This window comes from Hemiscyllium ocellatum, chromosome 30 (assembly GCF_020745735.1).
Source record: "Hemiscyllium ocellatum isolate sHemOce1 chromosome 30, sHemOce1.pat.X.cur, whole genome shotgun sequence".
NCBI lineage: Eukaryota > Metazoa > Chordata > Chondrichthyes > Orectolobiformes > Hemiscylliidae > Hemiscyllium > Hemiscyllium ocellatum.
This window is the reverse complement of record NC_083430.1, coordinates 35,302,517-35,325,416: the sequence shown is the minus strand read 5'-3', so window position 1 is coordinate 35,325,416 and position 22,900 is coordinate 35,302,517. Positions and strand designations below refer to the sequence as shown.

The 22,900-nt window shown below is 42.3% G+C and overlaps 1 protein-coding gene across 3 annotated transcripts in view; it reads left to right on the top strand.

Annotated features, from left to right (window-relative positions):
• The first annotated feature begins 8,062 nt into the window (after positions 1–8,062).
• Positions 8,063–22,900, top strand: part of LOC132830133 (arf-GAP with SH3 domain, ANK repeat and PH domain-containing protein 2-like) — an 86,103-nt gene continuing 71,265 nt past the window's right edge. Inside the window, exons 1-2 of one of the 3 annotated variants that reach the window (XM_060847637.1) lie at positions 8,063–8,144; positions 9,075–9,205. In XM_060847637.1, the coding sequence (XP_060703620.1) occupies positions 9,080–9,205 (126 nt within the window). In that variant the 5' untranslated portion in view covers positions 8,063–8,144; positions 9,075–9,079. Of the gene's footprint in view, positions 8,145–8,888; positions 9,206–22,900 lie in introns of those variants that run through there. The other 2 variants (XM_060847638.1, XM_060847636.1) reach the window with 2 other exon arrangements.

Here is a 22,900-nt window from a genome sequence, read left to right as displayed (position 1 = left end):
GGAGTAGGCATTACATCAGTGCATTTGGGGTTGATAGCCAATTGAAGAATTTTGTAATAAGCATTCCGATACAACATAACCCAGAGCAGTCTGACAATTAAATAGCAGCTAAATTAATAAAGTCTCACCAAAGGGCGGTCTGGCTAGGGTGTGGCTGTAGGCTGCATTGTGTGGTGGTGTGCACATCAACCTGCTGTGTAAGACACTGCTGAATGCTTTGTCTTTAAACCATTTCCTTAGGCAGATATGAGTCTCAAGCCTTTGTGACCCCACTCAACTATTCCAATGCAAAAAACAACATCCCGTGGGCACCGGATATCTGAAATAAAAACAGAAAATCTTGGAAATATCAATGTTGTAGGTGCATCCATGGAGAAAGAAGTAGAGTTCACGTTTCAAATTAATGACTCTTCAACTTTTCTAATGCTTTCCTCTCATTTCCTAACATTTATCCTTTGTAAACTGGAGTAAATCCAAACCCTGATTGCTTATGCCCTGACTGGCACCAACTCTCAGTCACCAATCATCCCTGTGGTTGCTGACACATTGATTCTTGTCTCAAATTTAAAGGCTTCATCCTTTAAAATTCTTCAGGGGCTCATGCTTCCCCTACCTCTTGAAGCTCATAACTCCAATTCTGACCTCTTACATATCTCTGATGATAATGGCAGCTAGGGCATTGGCTCCCAAATCTTTAAGTTCCAGAATTCCATTTTTATACCTCTCTTCCTCTTTACTTTCTTTAAGATGCTCTTAAAACCAGCCTCTTTGACCAAGCCATTTGTTCCAGCACTTCCTCAAGGGGCCGAGTTTCAAATTTAGTTTGTAACCAGCCTTCTGAAAGGTTTGATATGATTATTTTAATAAATTGAAGACACTTTGTAAATGCAAGTTGAAAATGTTTATTGTCTCCTGGATTTTTCCATCAGATTGAGTCTTGATCAAGTGGGGCTCTGTTAACTTGTACCAGCAGAGTTACATTAAAAACCTGAGAGACTCACTCACACTCCTTTCTCCATGCATTTATCTCCCCCTTACTTTCATGCATTATTCTACATCTGACTCATTGTTGTAAACCCTCATGTGTTAATCTGCCTCTGGCTACTGGCCACATGTTACTTGATACTGAAGTGAACTCTCCTTCTCATTAAAATGATCTAGCACGCAGATGTTAACTCATTGAAGTTTTTGAGTTGATATCATCAAATCTTTTACACAAAACTTTTCTCAGAATGAAATTCTCTGTGGTTTAATTCCACCGTGTAAGCATCCCCGCCCTCTCACGCCCAGCATGGCCAACACAGCTCCAGCTGTTTTCAGAAATCCCAGAGAAGGCCCACCACACAGCTGTTCTAACTTAAGCCATGGCACCATAAAGCTTCTTGTGAGATTGTAGCTACAGTCCTCCCATACCTCACTCAATGGGCCATTCTTCATGTATGAGTCTACATGGTGGGTGTCAGCAGGTCATTCAATGGTGGAGGGATATTTGAGGGTGGAGAGAACCTAAATGAGCCAGACTTTATCCTCAACTGAAGTTCACACACAGAGTTGTCAATAAGCAAAAGCTTTTTCATTCTGTAAGATTTTACACAACTTCAGCATGTCCCAAAGCTTTTTCCAGTTAATGACATACTTTTAGAGTATATTCTCTGATCTACTGACAACAACTGAATCATAGAGTACAGAAGAGGCCCTTTGAGTCTATAGTGACAAGTCCTATTTCCTAGCACTTGGCACATTGCCTTAAATGGTACCACATTTCAAGTACTCATGTGAGTACCATTTAAAGATGGCGAGGTTTTCTGCCTCAACTACCCCCCAGTGCACTCCAGACTCCTAGCAGCCTCTGAGTGAAAGCATTTGAGGCCGTGAGGTAAGGGCCCCATGTATCTCCACCCCCACTCCATCTTGGGTGGCAGCATTGGAAGACGAGCCAGGATCCAGGCCGTCAACCTGGAGCTAGGACTGATGATGTCCAGGGTCAGAGGAGGGCTGGGACCTGCACGGCACAACCATCTCCAGCTCGAAGGCCACAGGACATGGTCGTGTCAGAAAAGGAGCACATTGCCAGGACCCCAGGGACGATGTCAGACAGTAGTGACTGGAGGAGCAGAAGCTTTAGTTTTAGTAATATCAATTTACTATTAATTTATTTCAGTATTTTACCATTTATACAATGTATTCAGTAATTTATTCTTCAATCCAAAATGGTGGCGACATTATTCACTTTTCACTATCCCCAGGCACAAGTGACAACATTAAATAATTATGCCCGTTGAGGAAGTAACAAAGATGATTAGTGAGGGCAGGGAGGTGGATGTTCTCTCTGTGGACTTTGACAAGACTTTTGACAATGTCCCTCATGATAGGCTGATACAGAAGGTAATGCTACATAGGATACATGGTGAGCTGGTAAGATGGATACAGAACTGCCTTGGCCATAGAAAACACAGAATAGGTATAGAGGGGTGTTTTTCTGACTGGAGGTCTGTGATCAGTGGTGTTCCACAAGGATCAGTGCTGGGACCTCTGTTATTTGCAATATGTATAAATGATTTGGATTAAATTGTAGGTGGTCTGATTAGTAAGCTTACAGATAACATGAACATTTGTGGAACCATGGATAATAAGGAGAATTGCCAGAGGATACAGCAGGATATACATGGGCTGTAGACTTGGGTGGAGAAATGACTGTTATTGAATCCAGACTAATATAAGGTGATGCATTTTGGCAGGCCTAATGCAGGAGGGACATGTACAGTAATCGGCAGAGCCCTGTGAAACATTAACATACAGAGGGATCATTAACATACAGAGGGATAGAGACATTCAGATCTACTGTTCCTTGGAAGTGGCAACACAAGTGGATAAAGTGGTCAAGAAGGCAAATGGCATGCTTGCCTTCATTGGACAGGACATTGAGTATACAAATTGGCAAGTCATGTTGTAGCTGTGTAGAACTTTATTTCGGCCACATTTGGAATATTGTGTACAATTCTGGCCGCCACACTGCAGAGGGTACAGAAAATGTTTACCAGGACGTTGCCTGGTTTGGAGGGTATTAGCTAGAGATTGCACAAACATGGTTTGTTTCACTTGAGCATCAGAGGCTGAGGACTGAACTGATAGATGTTTACAAAATGATGAGAAACACAGATAGAATGAATACCCTGAGTCTGTTTCCTGGGCTAGAAATGTCAATTGTTATGGGACATTGCTTTAAGGTAAAAGGGGGCAAGTTTAAAGGAGATGTGAGAGGCAATTTCTTTACACAGAGATTAGTAAGGGCCTTGAATGCATTACAAAGGAGGTAGTAGAAGCAGATACCATAGCAACATTTAAGAGGCATTGTGACAGATATATGAATAGGTAGGGAATAGAGGGGCATGGATCACATAGAGGCAAATGGGTTTTAGTTTCGAAAGGTGTCATGTGTTGACACTGGTTTGATGGGCCAGAGGGCCAGCCCCTGTGTTGTACTGTCCTTTATTATTGACTCTTCTACAAAGAGAAGCTAAACAATTTTCAATCCACGCTGTCCACGCCCCTCATAATCTCCTACACCTCAATCAGTTCCCCTCTCAACCTTCTCTGCTCCAAAAAAGCAACCAGAACTTATCAACTTTTCCTCATAGCTGAAATGCTCCATCCCACACAATATCCTGGTGAATCGCCTCTGTATCCTCTCCAGTGCAATCACATCCTTGAGTCTGCACACAGTTCACCAGCTGTGGACTAACTAAAGTGCTGAACAGCTCCAACATGACCTCCCTGCTCTTATGATCAGTTAATAAAGACAATTGTCCCAGATGCCTTCCCTACCCGATGTCCCTGTCCTGCTGGCTCAGTGATCTGTGGAAAAGCATCCCAAGATCCCCCGGTTTCTTTGAGCTTCTAGTGTCCTACCATTCATTGAGTACTTCCCTGTCCTGTTACTTCTTTCAAAGTGTATCACCTCATACTTCTCAGGGTTAAGTTCCATCTGCCACTGATCTGCCCATTTGACCAATCTGTTTATATCCTCCTGCAACCTATCAGCTTTCTTCTCACTGGCAGTCACCAGGCCAATCTTTGTGTCATCCAGACTTATCATCTCACAGATACTTTCATTTTTATCATTGATAGAGATAAAGGGCCTAATGTTAACATCTCACCTGAAAAATGGCACTTCCAACAATGCAGCACTTCCTAAGACTATACCAGAAGTGTAAGTCTAGATTTTGTGTCCAAGTTGCTGATGTGGGACTTGAACCCCATAACTTGATGCTTCAGTAGAGAAACTACCCACTGACCAAAGCCTGCCTTCTCATACTGGCACATGATTGCTATTATTTTTTTCCTATGTTTGGATTTGAGTGCTGAGACCGATCGCTGCATTTAACAAACTGCTCCCTTGGGTCATATCAGCTGGTTTAACAGATTGTAGGTATTAACCATGGATCAGCATCTTGCACTCTCATATCTAAAGTTAGAAAGTTGTGGGTTTGAGGCCTATTTCAGGGACTTGCACACATAATCAAAGCGAACACCTCAGTGTGGCAATCAATGAGTGCTGTGCTTTTGGAGGTACCATCTTTTGGATATTATTTTAAACCCAGGGCCTCATCTGTGCTCTTGAATGGATTTCATGGTGACATTTTGTGGTGGTGTTTTTTGTTTTTCCGTAACCACCCTCAATAAAACAGATCATCAGGTTATGTGTTTCTTTGTGAGCTGCCTGTGCATAAATTACTTGCTGTGCTTTTGACATTACAACATGACCGCACTTCACTACATCTGTAATCAGGGACACCATGTAATTCCGTTTCTTTCTATTCAGAAGGGAACTTGAGATTTTCCTGTTTGATGGAATTAAACACATTTTATCTACGTCGATTCAATAATTAGCTCTGATGCTGCCTTAAGTCCCTATGCTAGCACTACACTGGCGGTGGAAGTAACGGAAACAACATGCAAAAGTGGGCTACAGGGGTCAGAAAATCTGGCAAGAACTATTTGCAATTTTTCCCTCGTGTTATTTATTTACCTAGTGACAGCACGCCATCTGTGTGGCCAGCTCCTGAAGCATATTGCATGTGGGGCCATGATCTAGTCAAATTGCCAGGAACTGAAGGGAGGGGCTAGGGTGGGGTGGTGATTGGTGAACCTTGGATCCACTTACTAGAATGATATTGAAAGTAAGAGCAGTTCCTCAGCTCAGAGCTGTTCTAAGTGTGGAAATACGAGAAGTGTTATTCCAGGCTCCAAGACCACACATACTGAGTTGAGAACTTGGGATTGGAGCTGGAATGAATTGCATAGATTTTTAACTCTTACACTACCAGTCCCAACTAGGAGTGAGTGTCAACACCCACAGAGATGAAAGAAGACTGATGTGACTTATATTTTTACGGCACTTTTCATGATCACAGGTTGCTCCAAAACGCTTTGCAGACAGTGAAGTGTAATCATTGTTGCAATGTCAGAAACATTGCTGTGACAACAACCTCCAAAACCCATAAATTTGGCACAAACCAGATAATCTATTTTAGGGCTGTTTGGCAACACTGAATATAGGTTGTGACAAGAGGAAACTTTTTTTTTCACAAGTTGATATTTTACAAACACTCATAAAAGGTAGACAGGGCATTGATTTAATATATTTAATGTGAAAGATGGCATGACCAACAGCACTGCATTTCCTCAGTACTGCACTGGGCAGTCTGGGCATTGCTTCAGAAAGCAATGGCACAAGAATTGCAATTGGATGCAACATGTCAATCAGGAAATGTTGTAATTTTATTGCATTTTTTGTGATGTCTAATTTGAAGTGTTTTGCAATGTCATTTTGGATATTTTGTGAATGCATTATATTCTTGGACTACAAAATCAAAAGCTTGGGTACATGGACTAGCTGTACTCTATAGGCTGTTCCCAGGCAAACATCAGCTGCTGCTTGAGGATCATCAGCTCAGTAAAAGAGACGCTTTGCAATGGATGACCAACAAGTTTCAGGCAAAGAATTGTTTCCGACTGAATGGTGCAGACTGGCTCATTCCAAGATTTGGGACAATGTGTTGAGGAAGGCCTTAAAGTTTGGGGCAGTTGCTGTGAAGGTCCAGGTGAGAAAGGCCTTCAACCATAACGCACTAAAGAGTCATTGGTTTTCAGAATCCTCTAGGCTGCATGCTGGACATTAAATGTATACAGTACCAGGACAGAAAGTTATTCCATTCACATCTACAAAACAATGAAGCAGGTTCACCTCAAAACCCAGCATCTCCTCCAAGGCCTTGAGCATCATAGTGGTTCAGTGGTTAGCACTGCTGCCTCACAGTGCCAGAGACCCAGGTTCAATTCCTGCCTTGGGCTACTGTCTGTGTAGAGTTTGCACATTCTGCCCGAGTCTGCGTGGTTTCCTCCGGGTGCTCCGCTTTCCTCCCAGAGCCCAAGGGTGTGCAGATTAGGTTAATTGGCCATGCTAAATTGTCTGTAGTGTTAGATGAAGGGTAGACGTAAGGGAATGGGTCTGGCTGAGTTGCTCTTCGGAGGGTCAGTGTGGACTTGTTGGGCTGAAGGGCCTGTTTCCACACTGTAAGTAATCTAATCATGAACTTGCTCATCAATGATATTTTTGAGCACATTGCAGGGGAGGCTTCCCGTCTTGGCCCATTATAACAACCGCAGCATCATCAGTTCGTTCCCTGGAGATCCAGACCAACATGTGCCTGCTGCTGCCCGGGGAGCTGGCCAAACACACCATGTTGGAGGGCACAAAGATGGTGACCAGGTACACCAGCTTCATGTGAAACACCACAATGTACTGGAAATGCAGCAACTGGTCCAAGTATGGCAATTGCACGGAGCCACCTAAGGCTGCAACAAATTCTTTCAAGAAAAATTGTATTTACATCCTATCTGAAATGTCTTTGAATGGAAGTTTCATAAATAGACAATACTTTTGAACAAAACAGAAGCATGGGTACAGAATCTGAGCCAGTAAATATTAAATACATACCTCAAAATCATTATACCTTGAAGGTCACATTTCCAAGGAGATCAATGAAACTAGGCAGACTACATTTACAAAAGATGTATAGTATTTGATACTGAAATCCCTCGAGTACATTCCATCCTGAAACCCACTCGCTAATATTGGATACAACTTCCACACCACGCCCCCCACAACCTCATTAGATTCCAGTCTATTGAAGACATAAGGCTCGTTTCCCCCGAAAGGAAATATCAAAATGTTCTTAAAGTGGAACACATGTTATTTGGTGTAGGAAGATCAATCCAATTTAAAGTATTAATCTAAACAGTGAGAGCGGGACAATGTGGACACAGAATAGTGAAAGTCAAACGCAAAAACTGATTGCAGGAATTTAATACAGAGAGCCGATTCTTGGAATGGCTTCCTCTTGGAGATTTAAAAACAAAAGAGGCACTGAAATTTTATGTACGGTAAATAGCATAGGAGCCTGTGGAGTGTTCTGGCCAGACTGGGTAGCGTTGGTTATCGGTGTCTGTTTCGCTATATTCAGACACCTCCCAGTCCATGGCTGGATCCCACCATCCTATCCTCAAGTCGGCATCCAGGAAGTTCCGGGTGGTCTAGTTTCTTCTACCTCCCTCCACAACCCCATTTGATTTCCCTTTACTATACCGAGCGATACTGATATTAAGAAAGGCGATTCATTAAAACCAAAGTAACATAACAACACCACTGTGATGACAGACACATCCAAACTGCAAAATATTGAAGAATTAGTCACGGCAATTAAATTATGAAACTGCGCTGTCAGAGTCCAACAAAACTCCCCACACTTCCGACAAGACCATGAGAAATTACCAAGGGATATACAAATGTCAAGCTTCATTTGTTGGATTATTTGACATACTGCATCCTTGCAATAAATCCCCCTTCAGCTCTCCCGGTGGCCTGGAGTGTACTGACAGTGGCCCCCAGCAGAACAGAGCTGCTTTCAGACCAGATCCGTGTTCTGCCAGCCCCAGTCTCGAACTTCAGTTAGCGAGCAACACATAGAGTGGCACTGTGGAATAAAATTCACCTTGCGTCAGGAAAACGGGGAGAGGAATCAATCAGGGCTCCTGCACTTGACTGCTATCCAGGGACAGCCCTCTGCAAAAAAATCAACGAGGTAAAAACAATGACTGCAGATGCTGGAAACCAGATTCTGGATTAGAGTGGTGCTGGAAGAGCACAGCAGTTCAGGCAACATCCGAGGAGCAGGAAAATCGACGTTTCGGGCAAAAGCCCTTCATCAGGAATACAGGCAGGGAGCCTGAAAGGTGGAGAGATGAGTGAGAGGAAGGTGGGGGTGGGGAGAAAGTAGTATAGAGTACAATAGGTGAGTGGAGTAGGGGATGAAGTGATAGGTCGGTGGGGGTGGAGTGGATAGGTGGAAAAGAAGATAGGCAGGCAGGAAGAGCAGTGGGAGAGGGACTCCCTGAGATTTTTGTAGAGAGAGGAAAACTTCTTCAAGATAGGCATCCTTGCAAGAGGATTCGCAGTAGGATTAAAATCATCGAAGTAAAAACAATGACTGCAAAGAATCAGGCTGTGATGCCTCCACAGCTGAATAGCTCCGCGTGTGGGAGTTGTGCAGACTCACTTCCTGAATAAGAAGGTGCACCCTGATGAGAGGAGGCTCTGTCGGGGAAATAGAAAAACTGGAAAGAAGGGAGAAGAATTATTTCTGTGAATGTTAATTGGAATAAAAAGGGTGATTTAAAAGAGAAGTTGACGCGGAGGAGCAGAGATGCAGACAGAGAAACAAGAGGGAAAGCATACTCAAAAATAGAGCGAAAGAAGTCCCAGATTTCCTCCTCCCTGGCGTGTTCCTGCGCGATACAGTGTTGCTTTAAATTGTATCCCAGTCGAGCCCCACGTGATTGTGCCGAAGAGTTTGATACAAAGTGACCCGCAGCTGAAATTGACTCGAGTGAACTCGCCGCTTGTAACTTTCACTCATTCAGCCTGCGCTCCCACTGCGCCGGATAAAACTGTCGTGAACCTCTATTTTCGTGAATAAAAAGGTATTGGATTTCTTCCCACCCCCACCCCCAAGTCAGGATGCCGGAACAGATCAGCATCTCCGAGTTTGTGAGTGAAACTTTGGAGGACATCAACTCGCCGATCACCTCCAACTTCACCTCGAAAATGATGAGCTGCAGGAACACGGTGTCTGCTCTGGAAGAGGTCAGTGACTGTAAACTGGCAGAAAGGGGGTTTGAAGAAAAAGTACCAGGGCACACCTTTTAATCTCACAGGATGTTACTTTCTTAAGTGCATATCCAGCGCTGCTAATGATTCGCGATTCTTTGTGTCCCTACAACGCCTGGATTTTACTGGAGTTCAGTTGGGAAGCACTTTATTTCTCCCGTATCATGTCCCTTCTTGTGCATCAGCGGCAAGGCCTCTAGTAATCATTTGTTCTGTAAAAGTAGGCAAAAAATGTCTTCTTGAGCAGGTGCCCGTCTAGGGAAACTTGCATGCTGCTCTGGGGAATAATGGCAGAGGGAGACGGAGGAATGTCTGAAAGCTCCTGTTACATTTTCAACTGTCTGTGCGCGTCTTCCCCCTTTCAAGCGCCTCCAGCTAATGACCGTGAGGCTGATCTCACCTTGTTTGTAAACAGAGGTGAAGTCTTCCTGTTTTGATGGTATCTTTATTGTTTTCAGTGATCCCTCGCGGCTCTCCAACATTCCCCTGATTAGACTTGACGTGTGACCTTGTCACAGGGTTAAGCGACCCTTGGAAGGGGGTGGCGAATGTCACTTCTCAACCCCCCCCCCACATGAATTGGCTCTCGCGGACAGCTGCCTGATTTGCCTCTCCCCCTCAGAACAGGTAGAGGCTATTCAGCCCCTCGAACCTGTTCTGTCATCCATTCGATCTGTACTGTAACTCTCTCCGCCCTCCTTGGTTCCAGATCCTTCAATACTCTCCCTTGATGAATCTTAGGTTTTAGTGTTTTTTTGGGGTGGGGTGGGGCTTGTCCCAAATTTTCACCAGCCTCTGTGTGAAAAAATGCTCCCTGACATAGCCCCTGAACAGTCTCGCTCTAATATTAATGTCCCGTCCTGCTGGACTTCCCACTAGACAAGGGTGTGGGCCCAGTGTTGAGAAATTGGGGTTAGAATACTTAGGTGGATTTTTTTTTGACAATACAGACTCAATGGGCCTCTCCTGTGCTGTAGATCACCAAGACTGGATGGCTATGATCCTCTTTGCCCTATTGAAGCCTTGGGTGATCATTCTGTGAAGGGGCAGTGCCTTTGCTAATTGAGGCATCGTGAGGCTTTGAAACTTGGAACCAAAGGGTGTGATCAGTGAACAGGATGCTGTAACTGCAGCTCACAAGTTAAATCCCATCACTGGCAAGTTGCAAAATTGAATTAAATAAATCTGGTAGTTCTTCCTGGTCAACATTAGAAGATGTTGTTAAAAACTCAGTAAAGGTTCTTCAGGGCAGGGAACAAAGTGACTTGTGCTGTTGAAGACTTTCAAAACCTGAGGGGGATAACATTAATATGGGAACTTTGCTATTTATGAGTCAGTTTAAGCATCAGATTACTGATGAAGGGTTTTTGCCTGAAACGTCGATTCTCCTGCTCTTCAGAAGTTGCCTGACCTGCTGTGCTTTTCCAGCACCACTCTGATCTTGACTATTTAAGGGTCAGGTCCATCCGCAGTATCATTGTTCATTTATTTATGTAATAAATACAGAACATGCTGGGGTAACTTAGATCTGAAAGTATCTGTGGAGAGAGAAACAGGTTAACATTTCAAGCCCAGTATGACTTCTTCTGAGGAGTCATATCAGACTGAAGACATTAATCTCTGTTTCTCTCTGCACAGATGATGACAGACCTGCTGAGTTTCTCCAGCATTTTCTGTTTTGTAGATTTCCAGCATCTATTACATTTTGCTTTTATTTCCTGTGTTAGTGAAATACAGAGAGTCGTCAGTATTTTTGACAGCATCATTACCTGCTGATAATCTCTTAGATTTGTGATAATATTTACTGGCAGACTTTGGCAACTCAGCAGTGGAATGGTTTCTTTGGTTAACATTAAAAATCACAGCACCAGGTTATAGTCCAACAGATTTATTTGAAAGTACAAGCTTTCCTTTGCTTAAGGCATAGCAAACTCGGCTGTGGATTCTATTCTTGGTTAACTAACTCCCTGCTAGGAATGCAGGCATAGTGGGTCTGGGCTCAAATGATCACATAGAATCAAGCAATCAATGAATATTCATTGTCTTTGGATTGCATGTGAAAATTAGGGTTCTGGATGAGGCACTGGAGAATTATTACCTACCAGTCTTTATTCCAGTTAAAAATGTGATAAGTTCAAGAGCGGGGGCAAGTGTAAAACTACCAGCACAAATACAGCTGAAAGACAATCATTGACCATATTCATAATTTCTATTTATTTATTCATGTATAAGTTCCTGTGTCCACATTTACAGTGAGAACTGTTCATGTAAACTTGTGTGGTGACATTTACCTTTTTTCTCCAAACCCAACCCACTGGTTCCCTGTGAGGTTCTGCAGCGCTGTCACTGGTTGAAGAGTGTAATTCCAGTGTGACATCTTTATATTATAAATTAGATTAAAGGGAATTAAAATGGAAATATAAAAATAAGAGCTGACTGTACAGATGTAGACTGCCCTTTTAAAAAAAATTAAATCTAGTCTAATTACTACTGCCCTTTGGTCAGATGCAATCTGACGACCACACTCAATGTTGACTCTCATTGTGAAAGCTTGACCACACAAATTGTGAAAGAAAGAGTAATCACATGACTCTATCGTGACTCTGTGATGAATATGATATTTCTGATGTGTTTGGGTTTCAGTCGTGGGAACTCTCATGTGATGACTTCTGCTGGGGATTTTGCTCCTGAACATCAATGATTCCATACTCTCCCTGTAGCGTTGTTGCAAAGTGGTTTTCATAGAATCCCTGCAGTACAGAAGGCGACCAGTCAGCCCATCGAGTCTGCACCAACCCTTTGAAAAACATCCCACCTCCCTATCTCCATAATTCCACCCAGTTTATTCTTACCATTTCAAGGAAACCCAAACATATAAATAGAAGGCAGGAAACACCAGCAGTGCTTCATCCAGAGGCTCACTGAAGATGTTACCTAGTAGGGTGACAAAATGTCTGAAAATGAACCTTCCAGCTCAGCAAGCAAACCTACATCCATTTATTCTCGTGATGACTAATCCACCAAACCTACACATCCCTGAACACTATGGACAGTTTGGCATGGCCAATCCACAGAACCTGCACACCTTTGGATTGTGGGAGGAAACTGGAGCATATGGAGGAAAACCATGCAGACACGGGGAGAATGTGCAAACTTCAGACAAGCAGTCACCCAAGGCTGGAATTGAACCTGCGTCCCTGGTGCTATAAAGCAGCAGTGTCAATCACTGAGCCACTGTGCCATTTTGCTCTGCATTAGGGTGTAGTCACTGTTGTAATGTAATGAAACATCTACCAATATGTACAAAGTAAGCTCCCACAGACAGCAATGTAATAATGACCAGATAGTCAGCTTTGGTGACAGTTGGATGGATAAATATTAGCAACCCTAAGTGACCTCCTCCTTCACTTCTTTGAATTAACCATGTTACGTCCACTTGAGAGGACTGTGTTTAATTTCCCATATAAAAGACAGGAACTCTGTGCAGAACTTACCCAGTAATGCACAGGTTGTGTCGGAGATTAGATTTGCACTTATGTCTGTCAGTTCTGAAATTGTTGTGTAAATTTGAGTTGAAGCTTGTTCTGTTTGCAGAGTGAAGCTTCCTGTGTGAAATGAAAACACATTAATAGTGAGGGTTGTTGTGAATACAGGCCGAAAGAAAGGAAATGTTCGATAACTAACAGTGTATATGAAGGAGAGCAGGAGCAGGGTGACCTGCCTTCTGTGGTGTTCTCTTCTCTTGTGAGAAAGGTTTCCCATTCACCCTGGAGCTCACAGGCTGAGAAAAGCTCAGTGGCAGAAAATTGTGCGAGGGGTGGATTTGTCCAATTTGAACTTCTTGTGTTGAGGTAGCTGGTTTGTGCTTTTCTGAAGGCCCTGATCTGGGTTTGGCTTAATAGGTGATTGGTGGCCCTGCCAGTACCCCACCAAAGTGTTCAATCTTCATCAGCCACCTGCAAGTAGGAGTAGCATTGTGTCCTATTTGACCACAGAAGGCATCACTGTCCTAACCCGACGATGTAAATCTACACTTTCAGGACAGCAGTTGAGAATGGGGACTTCCTTCTTCCAACCCCAGTTCCCCAGCACAAGAGTTGTCAAGGCCAAAAGTCTGCTTTTCCCACTGCCTAAGCTGAGGCGTAGGTGTGTCGGTTGCTTGATTTACCAAATGCACTTACATGTCCACCTATTCAAGTCTTTGATCTTTTGCCATTGCTTCCTGTTACAAAATGGGGCAGGGCTTCAAGTGTTGAAGGGTTGTAATACACAGCTGAATTTGGGCCGCTTGGGGCAAATTTTGGGACGTAGGGAAAGTGGGGAAGAGAAAATAAATTGTCTTTCACGCCACCGCAACAAGCCAACTGCATAATGCCATGAGATGTAGCCAGGAGCTGGTTAATTGCCTGCTGCCTCTCATTTTTATGGGCACACTAGGGTCAAGAAAGGAATGTGAGGGGAGAGACAGAGAGGTGAATAAGAAATTACTGAAACTCCAGCTTTCTTGTGCTGTTGATAGTGTGGGACTGAACCTAGAAAACAACTAGAATTCATCCCCAGCTGGCCTGGGATGTGGGTTATTAGCTGTCCAAGAATAGAAGGTTAATTTTGGGGAGACAGCAATGTGTAACACAGAGAGAAATCAGAGTTGTTGAAGAAAATCTGCAGAGAGCATGTAATGAAACCTCAAGGAATATACGCAGACAGCAACCCTCGTTTGTACACCAGTTGGGACACAAACTTAACATCAAGACTGATTTAAACTGGAAAAAGGAAGAAAAAATCAATCTGGGTTCATGTTTCTTGTGCTATGCAGTGATTCTTGCTGGACAGAGTTCATATGGTGCTGATAATGAGTTTAAACTTGGCTACAGAAGGGCAGGTTAAGTGGGATATGAAAGAAAGGAGTTGCATTTATATAGTGCCTTTTACAATTTCAGGATGCTTGAAAATGCTTCACAGATGACAAAATGTTGGAGGAGGCCCTCAACTTGTGTAAAGATTAGAGGAAGGAAAGGAAACTGCTTCGCACTGGTCTTTTCCATGGAGTTAGATCTGTATGAGGTTTCAAAAGAGAGCTGGTTACATATTTGTAAGTAATGAATTTATAGTGTAACGGAGGTGAGACTTGGGAATGGGACTAGCTGGGTAGAGTAAATGGCAGGAGTAACTATGACTCTCTTAGATGAGTCTCCTATGTGGGTTTCCCAGGCTGGTTGTCATTGGAGCTGGCTTTGTATGTAGTTTTGCCCAGTGCACTGTTGGCCAGATTTCCAAAAGGCCTCATCAGAAATAGCAACAGGCCCTTTTCGGTCACGGCTGGAGAAGCTTTGTTGCCTGGTTAAATCGATCAATGCGAAATGCAATTGACCATCTTCAGTTTTGGGCTGTGGTGGATAGTATTGTGTATTCCCGAGAGAAAAGCTATGAGATGGCTGTAGGTCCGTGTGGATCCGGGGTTTGGCCCCATTCAAAAAAACAAGCAGAAGTGGCGCTTGACCTCAGGAGTGTTTCTAGGGCGACATCATATACAGGCTGATTGAGGTGTTCTGGTGTGAAAAATGTCCCTGCGAGATGTAGTGGCAGTGTCGTGTGTTAAACATTGAGTGCCATTTAACATCCATTATTTGGTCACCTTGGCTGGATAGAGACCTAACGGTGATGACCACAATCTGTGTGTTCTCAGTCTGGTTGTCAGGCGTGAGGGCTGAGATCCATAGAGATGACCTACTACACCCTTCGTTGGATGGCCTCCCCAATGGTTGGGCAACACATCAGATGACAAGTGGTAAACCTGGCAAAAGTGGGTACTGCAGATGCTGGAGACTAGATTCAAGATTAAACTATTGCTGGAAAAACACAGCAGGTCAGGCAGCATCCGAGGAGCAGGAAAGTTGATGTTTCGGGCAGAAGCCCTTCATCAGGAATGAGGATATACCTGAGTGGTATACTTGGTATGGTGTCCGGTTGGTTCCTGAATGTGGGTGAGAGCTGTACTTGTTAGGCCTGTACCGCGATGACCTGTTGGACTGTCATTACCCATTCCGCTTAACACTAGTTTGGTCACCTGGTAGAGGTCTTCCGCACCTTGACATGCGACGTTAAAACTCGGACAAGGAACGCCAGTGTATCAAAACAGCCAATAGAAACATGATGGATTGAATGGCCTCCTTCTGTACTGTGAAATTCAATGATTGTAAACAGCGACCTCTGTGGTGCTAGCTGAGGAAGGATGGTTAGCACAGAGGAGATGAGTCATGAGCATTCTGGGAGGCAAAGACTGAAAGAAATCTCTTCATGCAGTTGAAATCCAAACATGACATTCAGCTTCACAATTTTCCTATGTGTTAGTTCATGTTTTTCCAGATAAACAGTGGAATAAACCTCAGACACACCTGTCTAGTACATTTGAACAGAGTATAACTGTTTGGTTTCCAAATATTTAAAATCCTTTCACTTTTCCAGCTTGTGTATTAAGCCCAGACATAACACGATTAGCATATTTAAAGGCAGAAATGCCAATACTTAAAATATTCGTGGAGGTATGATTTGGGACAACACTGAGCTCAACAATACAAGACAACTGAATAAACATTACATCTGATTTACAGAAATTATCATTTATGAATAAGTCTTAAATCTCTTGCATTTCACGAGGCTTTCATGTCCAGCCACACAGTTCATGGTTTCAAGAAGTCTCAAATACTTCACAGTGAATGCTGTACGCTCAGTATTTTAATAATTTAGCTAACTTGCGCACAGCATGTTCTCACAAACAGTATTTTTTTAAATACAAGGCAGAATTTGCATTAATGTAACACTCCTCACAACCCCAGAATGTCCCAAAGCACTTTGTAGCTAACTTTGTTGAACTGTAATCACTATTTATAAAGTAGAAAATCATAATTAGGTTTAGTGATAGAAAGATACATGTTGGCAAGGTACGCGCTGTTCAAAATAGCATGGTGTGATTTTTCTTAAATGTGCCTTCAAACAAATGGCAGCTTTGACAGCACTGTACTCCTTCATATTACCTTCGTCTGTTCAGGTTGTGTATTGAATCCTCAGCCTCCTGATTTTCAGTAGTGTTGCCAATGCAGCTGTGGCTGATGCCAATTAATTTAATGGTGCAATTAATTACAGCCTGGCTGAAAAAATATACAGCACGAACAAAGTATCAATTGAGTTAACACAATTAAGCAGCGTCCACCAGTAAAGAACAGAACAACTTACAAATAATGGGACACATCATGCTGGAAAAATAATGGATGCGTTGATGATGCACATCGGTATTTGATATGCAATTAACCAACAAAAGTAGGAATTCAAATATATTGAGTTATGGATCTCCAAAATCTGCTATCTGATTTCTGCCTTTTTGCTGTTTAATTCAGTCAGTCACTGAGGTCCTTGTTGCATAGTGTGCAGTGTTGCACATCCAACAAATTACACAGTAAAGTATATTTGACCTGAAAGGTACACAGAAAAAAATTCATTATGCTACATGTCTCAGCAAAGCTTCCCAAATTAAATTAAACTCCCTGGATGGCTCAGTGGGTAAAGGCACCTCGTTGCCTCTGTACTCCTCAGCACTGGGGGAAGAGCCAAGTGAGGTAGGATTCTTGTTTGTGATCCTGGTGATTTCCACTAACTGTGCAGCTGTGAGTTGAAAGTAGGCGAGTGCTCAACTGTGATGGTTTCAAAAGCGGGACAATCCTACTCCTCCCCACTTCCCAACACTTCCAAATGGGTTACAATGTCAATAACACTGTACCCCAGCCAAGTTCCTATCCTTTTAGATGAGAAGAGGGGACTATTGGAGTACCAAAAGAAAACTTATTTGACTCTTACAGCACAGAGGACAGGAATTTGAGGCGTTATGCTTGTGTCAGTACTTTCAGCTGATCCATTAGCCCCACAACCCTTCTGTTTTGCCATTGTCCCTGCAATTCCTCCTTCTTCAAGCATCTGTCCAGTTCCCTTTTGAAAGTTACTATTGATTCTGCTCCTACCACCTTTTCAGGCATTGTGGACATAATCATAGCTTTAGCTTTGTACTTTCTCCCCTCCTCATCTCGCCCCTCTCTCTATTTTGCCAAATATCTTAAATCCATGGCATTACCAACCCTTTCGTCATATAATGCTTCATGATTGTGCACAGCCCAATTAGATCTTCCCTCTATGTTCTTGGATCTGCGGGGATAAATTCCAGCTTCTGCACTCTCCAGATAGCTATACATTGAAATCATTCCTTATGAAACATGATCTCTACTTAAGAATTCTCATTATATTTACTGCTATGTAGAAAAGGTCTGGTCAATGTTTGACTTTTATTCACTATGCCAGTTTAGTTTTGTGTATCTAGTGCAGCCTAACATTTTCCATCAAACCTAATTCAGATTCCTTGTCTGCAAATTTTTGCCACGCTTAAGTCTGGCTCCAATGGCACACTGATGCTTAAGAGACTTGACCACAAATGCACAAACACTTGAGCATACAATTTTCCAAGTTTGGCTCCTTGTGGTCTTAATATCTGACTCTGTTTGACGTGTGCCATCCTTAGGGGGGAGGAATACAAAATAAATATTTCCATATAGTTATGGACTTTTTCACTCATTCTGAAAAGTCAAAGCCAGAATTGGCCTGAAGGCTATCGGTGAATTATAGAAAGTTACAGCACAGAAGGAAGTAATTCAGCTCCTTATGCCTTTGCAGTTTCCTTGGAAAAGCAGTCAAGCTTAGTTCCAAATCCCTTTTCTGCCTGTGACCCTGTTGCATTCTTTAACCTAATGTATCGGCCCAGTTTTATATGTCATTGATGGATCACTGATGCCCGAGCAAGGTGATGAATGGTGGTGTGCTTCTGCAGGCATTTTACATCCTGTGTGATAAAGTTAGTTTCTGACCTGGTTGATTCTAAAGTTTCGAAAGATTTTCTTGAGCAAACAGGACTGTTTTATTTTGTTAAAGAACAAGATTTTCTCTCCTCTGAGTCCCATGACAGCAGTTATTAAAGGTTTTCCATGTATTTGATCCAGCAGAAAATATTTTTGGATTAAATTGAAATGTTCAGTGTTGGCAACTGCCTTATAAAACCATCTTTCCCTCTGACAATAAATCAGATTTGAATGATTGATTTTACAAAAAACCTCTGGAAATTGAGAGTGGTTTTTATATCTTCAATGATTTGTTATGTCTTGGAGTGCACTTCCTGAAATGTTGGTGGAAGCAGATTCAATACTCACTGCTCTTTTCCAGCAGAAAATTGGGTAGGTACTCGCATAATAAAAATTTGCAGAGCTGTTGGGGAAAGGGTTGCGGCGATGCTGCTCCTTTTCAACAAGGTTATGTTGTCCTTTTTTTCAAGTGGGGTTGTAAAGGCAGAAGTTCCAGTTTGTCTGGGTTTTGCTATTGGCTAACAGATATTGCCCATGGCAACAATCAGGGAAAAGGCCTTTAGTTTTTTTTAAACTGTTGTACAATGAAAGGGAAATGGCCACTTCTCCCAGTTGTGGGATTTCTTTCTTGTTTGGTTTAATTTTTAGCAGGGGACCCAAAGAAGCCACTACAGTGTAAGGAGGTCCCATGCTGATTCTGTCTCTGACATCTGTCTTGTAAGAACCTGCGTTTGAATTTACCTTTTTGCCAAGGGCTGTATTTTTTTTTTAGATATTTTTATTGAAATTTAACATTTTTGCAAATTCACAAAAATAAACAAGACTCTCAAATACAAACATTGATGTACAATTAAATCATATATACAATAGTCATAATTTAACAAAGAAAAGAAAGAAAACAAAAAAAGAAAAAAAAGAAACGAAAAAAGAAAGAAAAAAATAACTCAACTTTCTACTAATCTAACCTATAACTAACCAGAGTATATACCTAAGTCTCTTACATGCTCGGAATGTATAAACATCAAATATAATAAAACCCGTATTCGCGCAGGATTCCTCTCTCAAGGGGCACCGGAGCAGCCCGGTCTGAAATCTTCACTAAATAAAAGCCCTTGTTAGGATAGCCGAAATATCTGCATTTTTATAATTCAAAAAGGGCTGCCATATTTTATAAAATAATTCAGTCTTTCGGTGCACCATATTTGTGAGGAAGTCAAGGGGGATATATTCCATAATTAATCTGTGCCAATTTGAAAGTCCAGGGGGGCCCTCAGCCACCCAGTTCACCAAAATATTTTTCCTTGCACAGAAAGAGAGAATAGAAAATAGTCTCTTCCCATGCATATCCAGAGATGAGAGGTTCGAAAAGCCCAAAAGGAGAGATACAGGGTCCATCCTAATTTCCGTTCCTAAAATTTCTGTCAGGGTATTTGCCACTTTAGTCCAGTATCTGCAGATTTTCTGACAAGTCCACAGACAATGTACAAGAGTACCCACCTCTATTTTGCATTTAGGACACATTGGAGATGCTCCTGCCTTAAATTTTGCCAGTCGAGCCGGAGCTATATGGGCCCTATGAAGTATCTTTAGTTGGATAGCCTGAGTTCTGTTACAGATAGCAATTCTTCTAGCATTTTCCCAAATGTCATTCCACATATCCTCAGAGATTTCTAGCCCCAAGTCCTGCTCCCATGTTTTAAGCAGGTCATCCATGTCTCCTGAGACTCCATCATGTAGCAAATGGTATATAGTACTAACGGAGGATGCCCCGCTGGTCGTAAGACATTACGTTCTCTGTCTGATTTATAAAGACTATCTATTAATGTAGTCTTCCTCTGTATATAATCTCGAACTTGGAAGTATCGAAAGAGATCCCCATTAGGTATTCCGAATTTCAGACGCAGCTGCTCAAAGGACATCAGGATCACATCTTTAAACAGGTCCCCTAAGCATGAGATGCCCCTGGATCTCCAGAGTTTAAAGGTGGCATCTGTAATCCCCGGTTGGAATCCCCATGTGCCTACTATTGGTGCATGGGGTGATGTTTTATGTGAGTTACCCTCATTTTGCCGCATTATATTTCAGGCCTTAATTGTGTTTAATATTATGGGATTTTTACAGTGGTCTGTAATGATTTTCCTCTTATCTGAAAATAAAAGGTTAATAAGTGGGTATTTTACTTGGGAGGCTTCGATATCCAGCCAAATTGATTGGGTTTCATCTGATCCACAATCAGCTATGTAACTTAGTAGGGAGCTTAACTGATATTTCCTAAAGTCTGGGAAGTCCAGTCCTCCCCTTGCCTGTGGAAGCTGTAGCTTCTTCAGCTTAATAAGGGGCCGTCTATGGTTCCAAATAAAGGAGCCCAACCAGCCATATAATTTACGTAGGGCTAACCTTGGCAGCATCAGCGGGAGCATTCTCATAGGATATAAGAGACGGGGCAGAACATTCATTTTAATTAATGCTATTCTCCCTAGCCAGGAAATCGGAAGGTCTCTCCATCGCTGGAGGTCCTGCCTTATCCTTTCCATTAATTGTACAAAATTAGCCCTATACAGCTGACCAAATACTGACGTGATAAAAATACCTAAATATAAGAAGCCCTCCAGGGACCAACGGAAGGGAAAAGGGGATCCGTCCATTAAGTGGGGTATCATAGCCAGACCACCCATTGGCATGGCTTCCGATTTTGAAAAATTAATTTTATAGCCTGAGAATGCACTAAATGTATTAATAACTTGAATTAGACGAGGCACTGACATTAAAGGATTACTGAGGAATAAGAGAACGTCATCTGCATAGAGGGTAATTTTGTGTTTACCTGTACCAATCCTCGGGGCCGTTATATTAGGATCAGTCCGGATGGCTTCTGCTAATGGTTCGATTATCAGTGTAAACAACAATGGTGAGAGAGGACATCCTTGACGGCAGCCCCTACCCACACTGAAGCCATCCGATCTTAACCCATTAGTAATAACAGCTGCTTTGGGATCACTATACAATGTTGAAACCCATTTGGTAAACACCTGTCCAACGCCAAACCTTTCCAATGTGTAAAATAAATATGACCATTCAACCCTATCAAATGCCTTTTCCGCATCCAATGAAATTACTACTCCTGGTATCTTTCCCTGATGACAGGCTTGGATCATATTCAAGACCCTTCTGATATTATTGGATGATCTGCGGCCCTTAATAAATCCCGTCTGGTCCTCCTTTATAATATATGGCAGTACCCTTTCTAGTCTTAGTGCTAACATTTTTGAGAGAATTTTAAAGTCTACATTTAGTAAGGATATTGGTCTGTAAGATGCACAATCTTCTGGGTCTTTTCCTTTTTTGAGGATAAGAGAAATATTTGCTTCTTTCAGCGTGGGCGGGAGACAGACCTGACTATGCGCAAAATTATACATATCCATAAGTGGGTCAACCAATATTCCTGTAAATTCTTTATAGAATTCAGCTTGAAAACCATCCGGGCCCGGTGCTTTTCCGCTCTGAAGTTGCCTAATTGCCTCAAGTATTTCTTGGACTGTTAAAGGGGTATTTAGGGCCGATACCTGTTCCGGAGTCAGGCCCGGGAAGGTCAAATTTTAAAAAAATGACTGCATCCTCCTAATCCTATCTTCACAATCCTGCGATCTATATAGTTCAGAATAAAATTCTTTAAAGGTCGCATTGATCTTTTTATGATCATGAGTCAGGGTACCTGTACTTTCCTTGATGGTCGGAATAGTTTGAGGGGCTTTCTTTTTCTTTGCAAGAAATGCTAAGTATCTACCCGGTTTGTCGCCATATTCATATAATCTTTGTTTCGCAAATAATATTTCCCTTTTAGCCGTTTGAGTAAGCGCGGTGTTTAAAGCTGTCCTAAGAGCTGTAATCCTCTGCAATTTTGTGATAGAAGGTCTATCAGCGTATGCTGTTTCGGCTGCTTTTAGGCGAGCTTCGAGCAGACGCTGTTGCTCTCCCTTCATTTTCCTCTGGGTCGCTGAATAGGAGATGATCAAACCTCGTGCATAAGCTTTGATGGTCTCCCACATCATTGACGGATTGCTAGCCGTACCAGTATTAATTTCTAAAAAAGTTTTAAGTTCTTGGGAGAAGTACTTTAAAAATTTGCTATCTTTTATCAGGAAGGGGTCCATACGCCAATGCCGAGCAGATGTCCCATTGTTCTTTACCTTAGTTTCCATGTATACAGCGGCATGGTCAGAGATTGCTATAGTACCTATTTTACAGGTTGCTATAGAGTTTAGAAAAATCGATGGGGCAAAAAACATATCAATTCTTGTGTGACATTTATGTGGATTAGAGTAGAAAGAAAAATCTCTACCCTGTGGATGGAGACATCTCCATACATCTACCAATCCTAATTCTTTATTCAGGTCCGCCAGTTGTCTAGATCTGGGAGATACTCCAGCGGCACTCTTGGGAATCCTGTCTATTTCCGGATCCATAATACAATTAAAGTCTCCCCCTATAATTGTATGACGGGAACCAAAGGCCATCAGTTTTGAAAAAGCTTCCGTTATGAATTTAAAGGGGTGTGCCGGGGGGCAGTATACATTTAAGATCCCATATTCCTCTCCATTTATGAGGGCTTTAATCAAAATATATCGTCCAGATTCGTCTTTTATCTGATTTAGAATTTTCAAAGGGAAGTTCTTCCGGACAAGGATAACGACTCCCCTGCTTTTTGAATTAAAAGAGGAAAAAAAGGCCTGATCAAATCCGCCCTGTCGTAATTTTAAGTGTTCTTTATCCGACA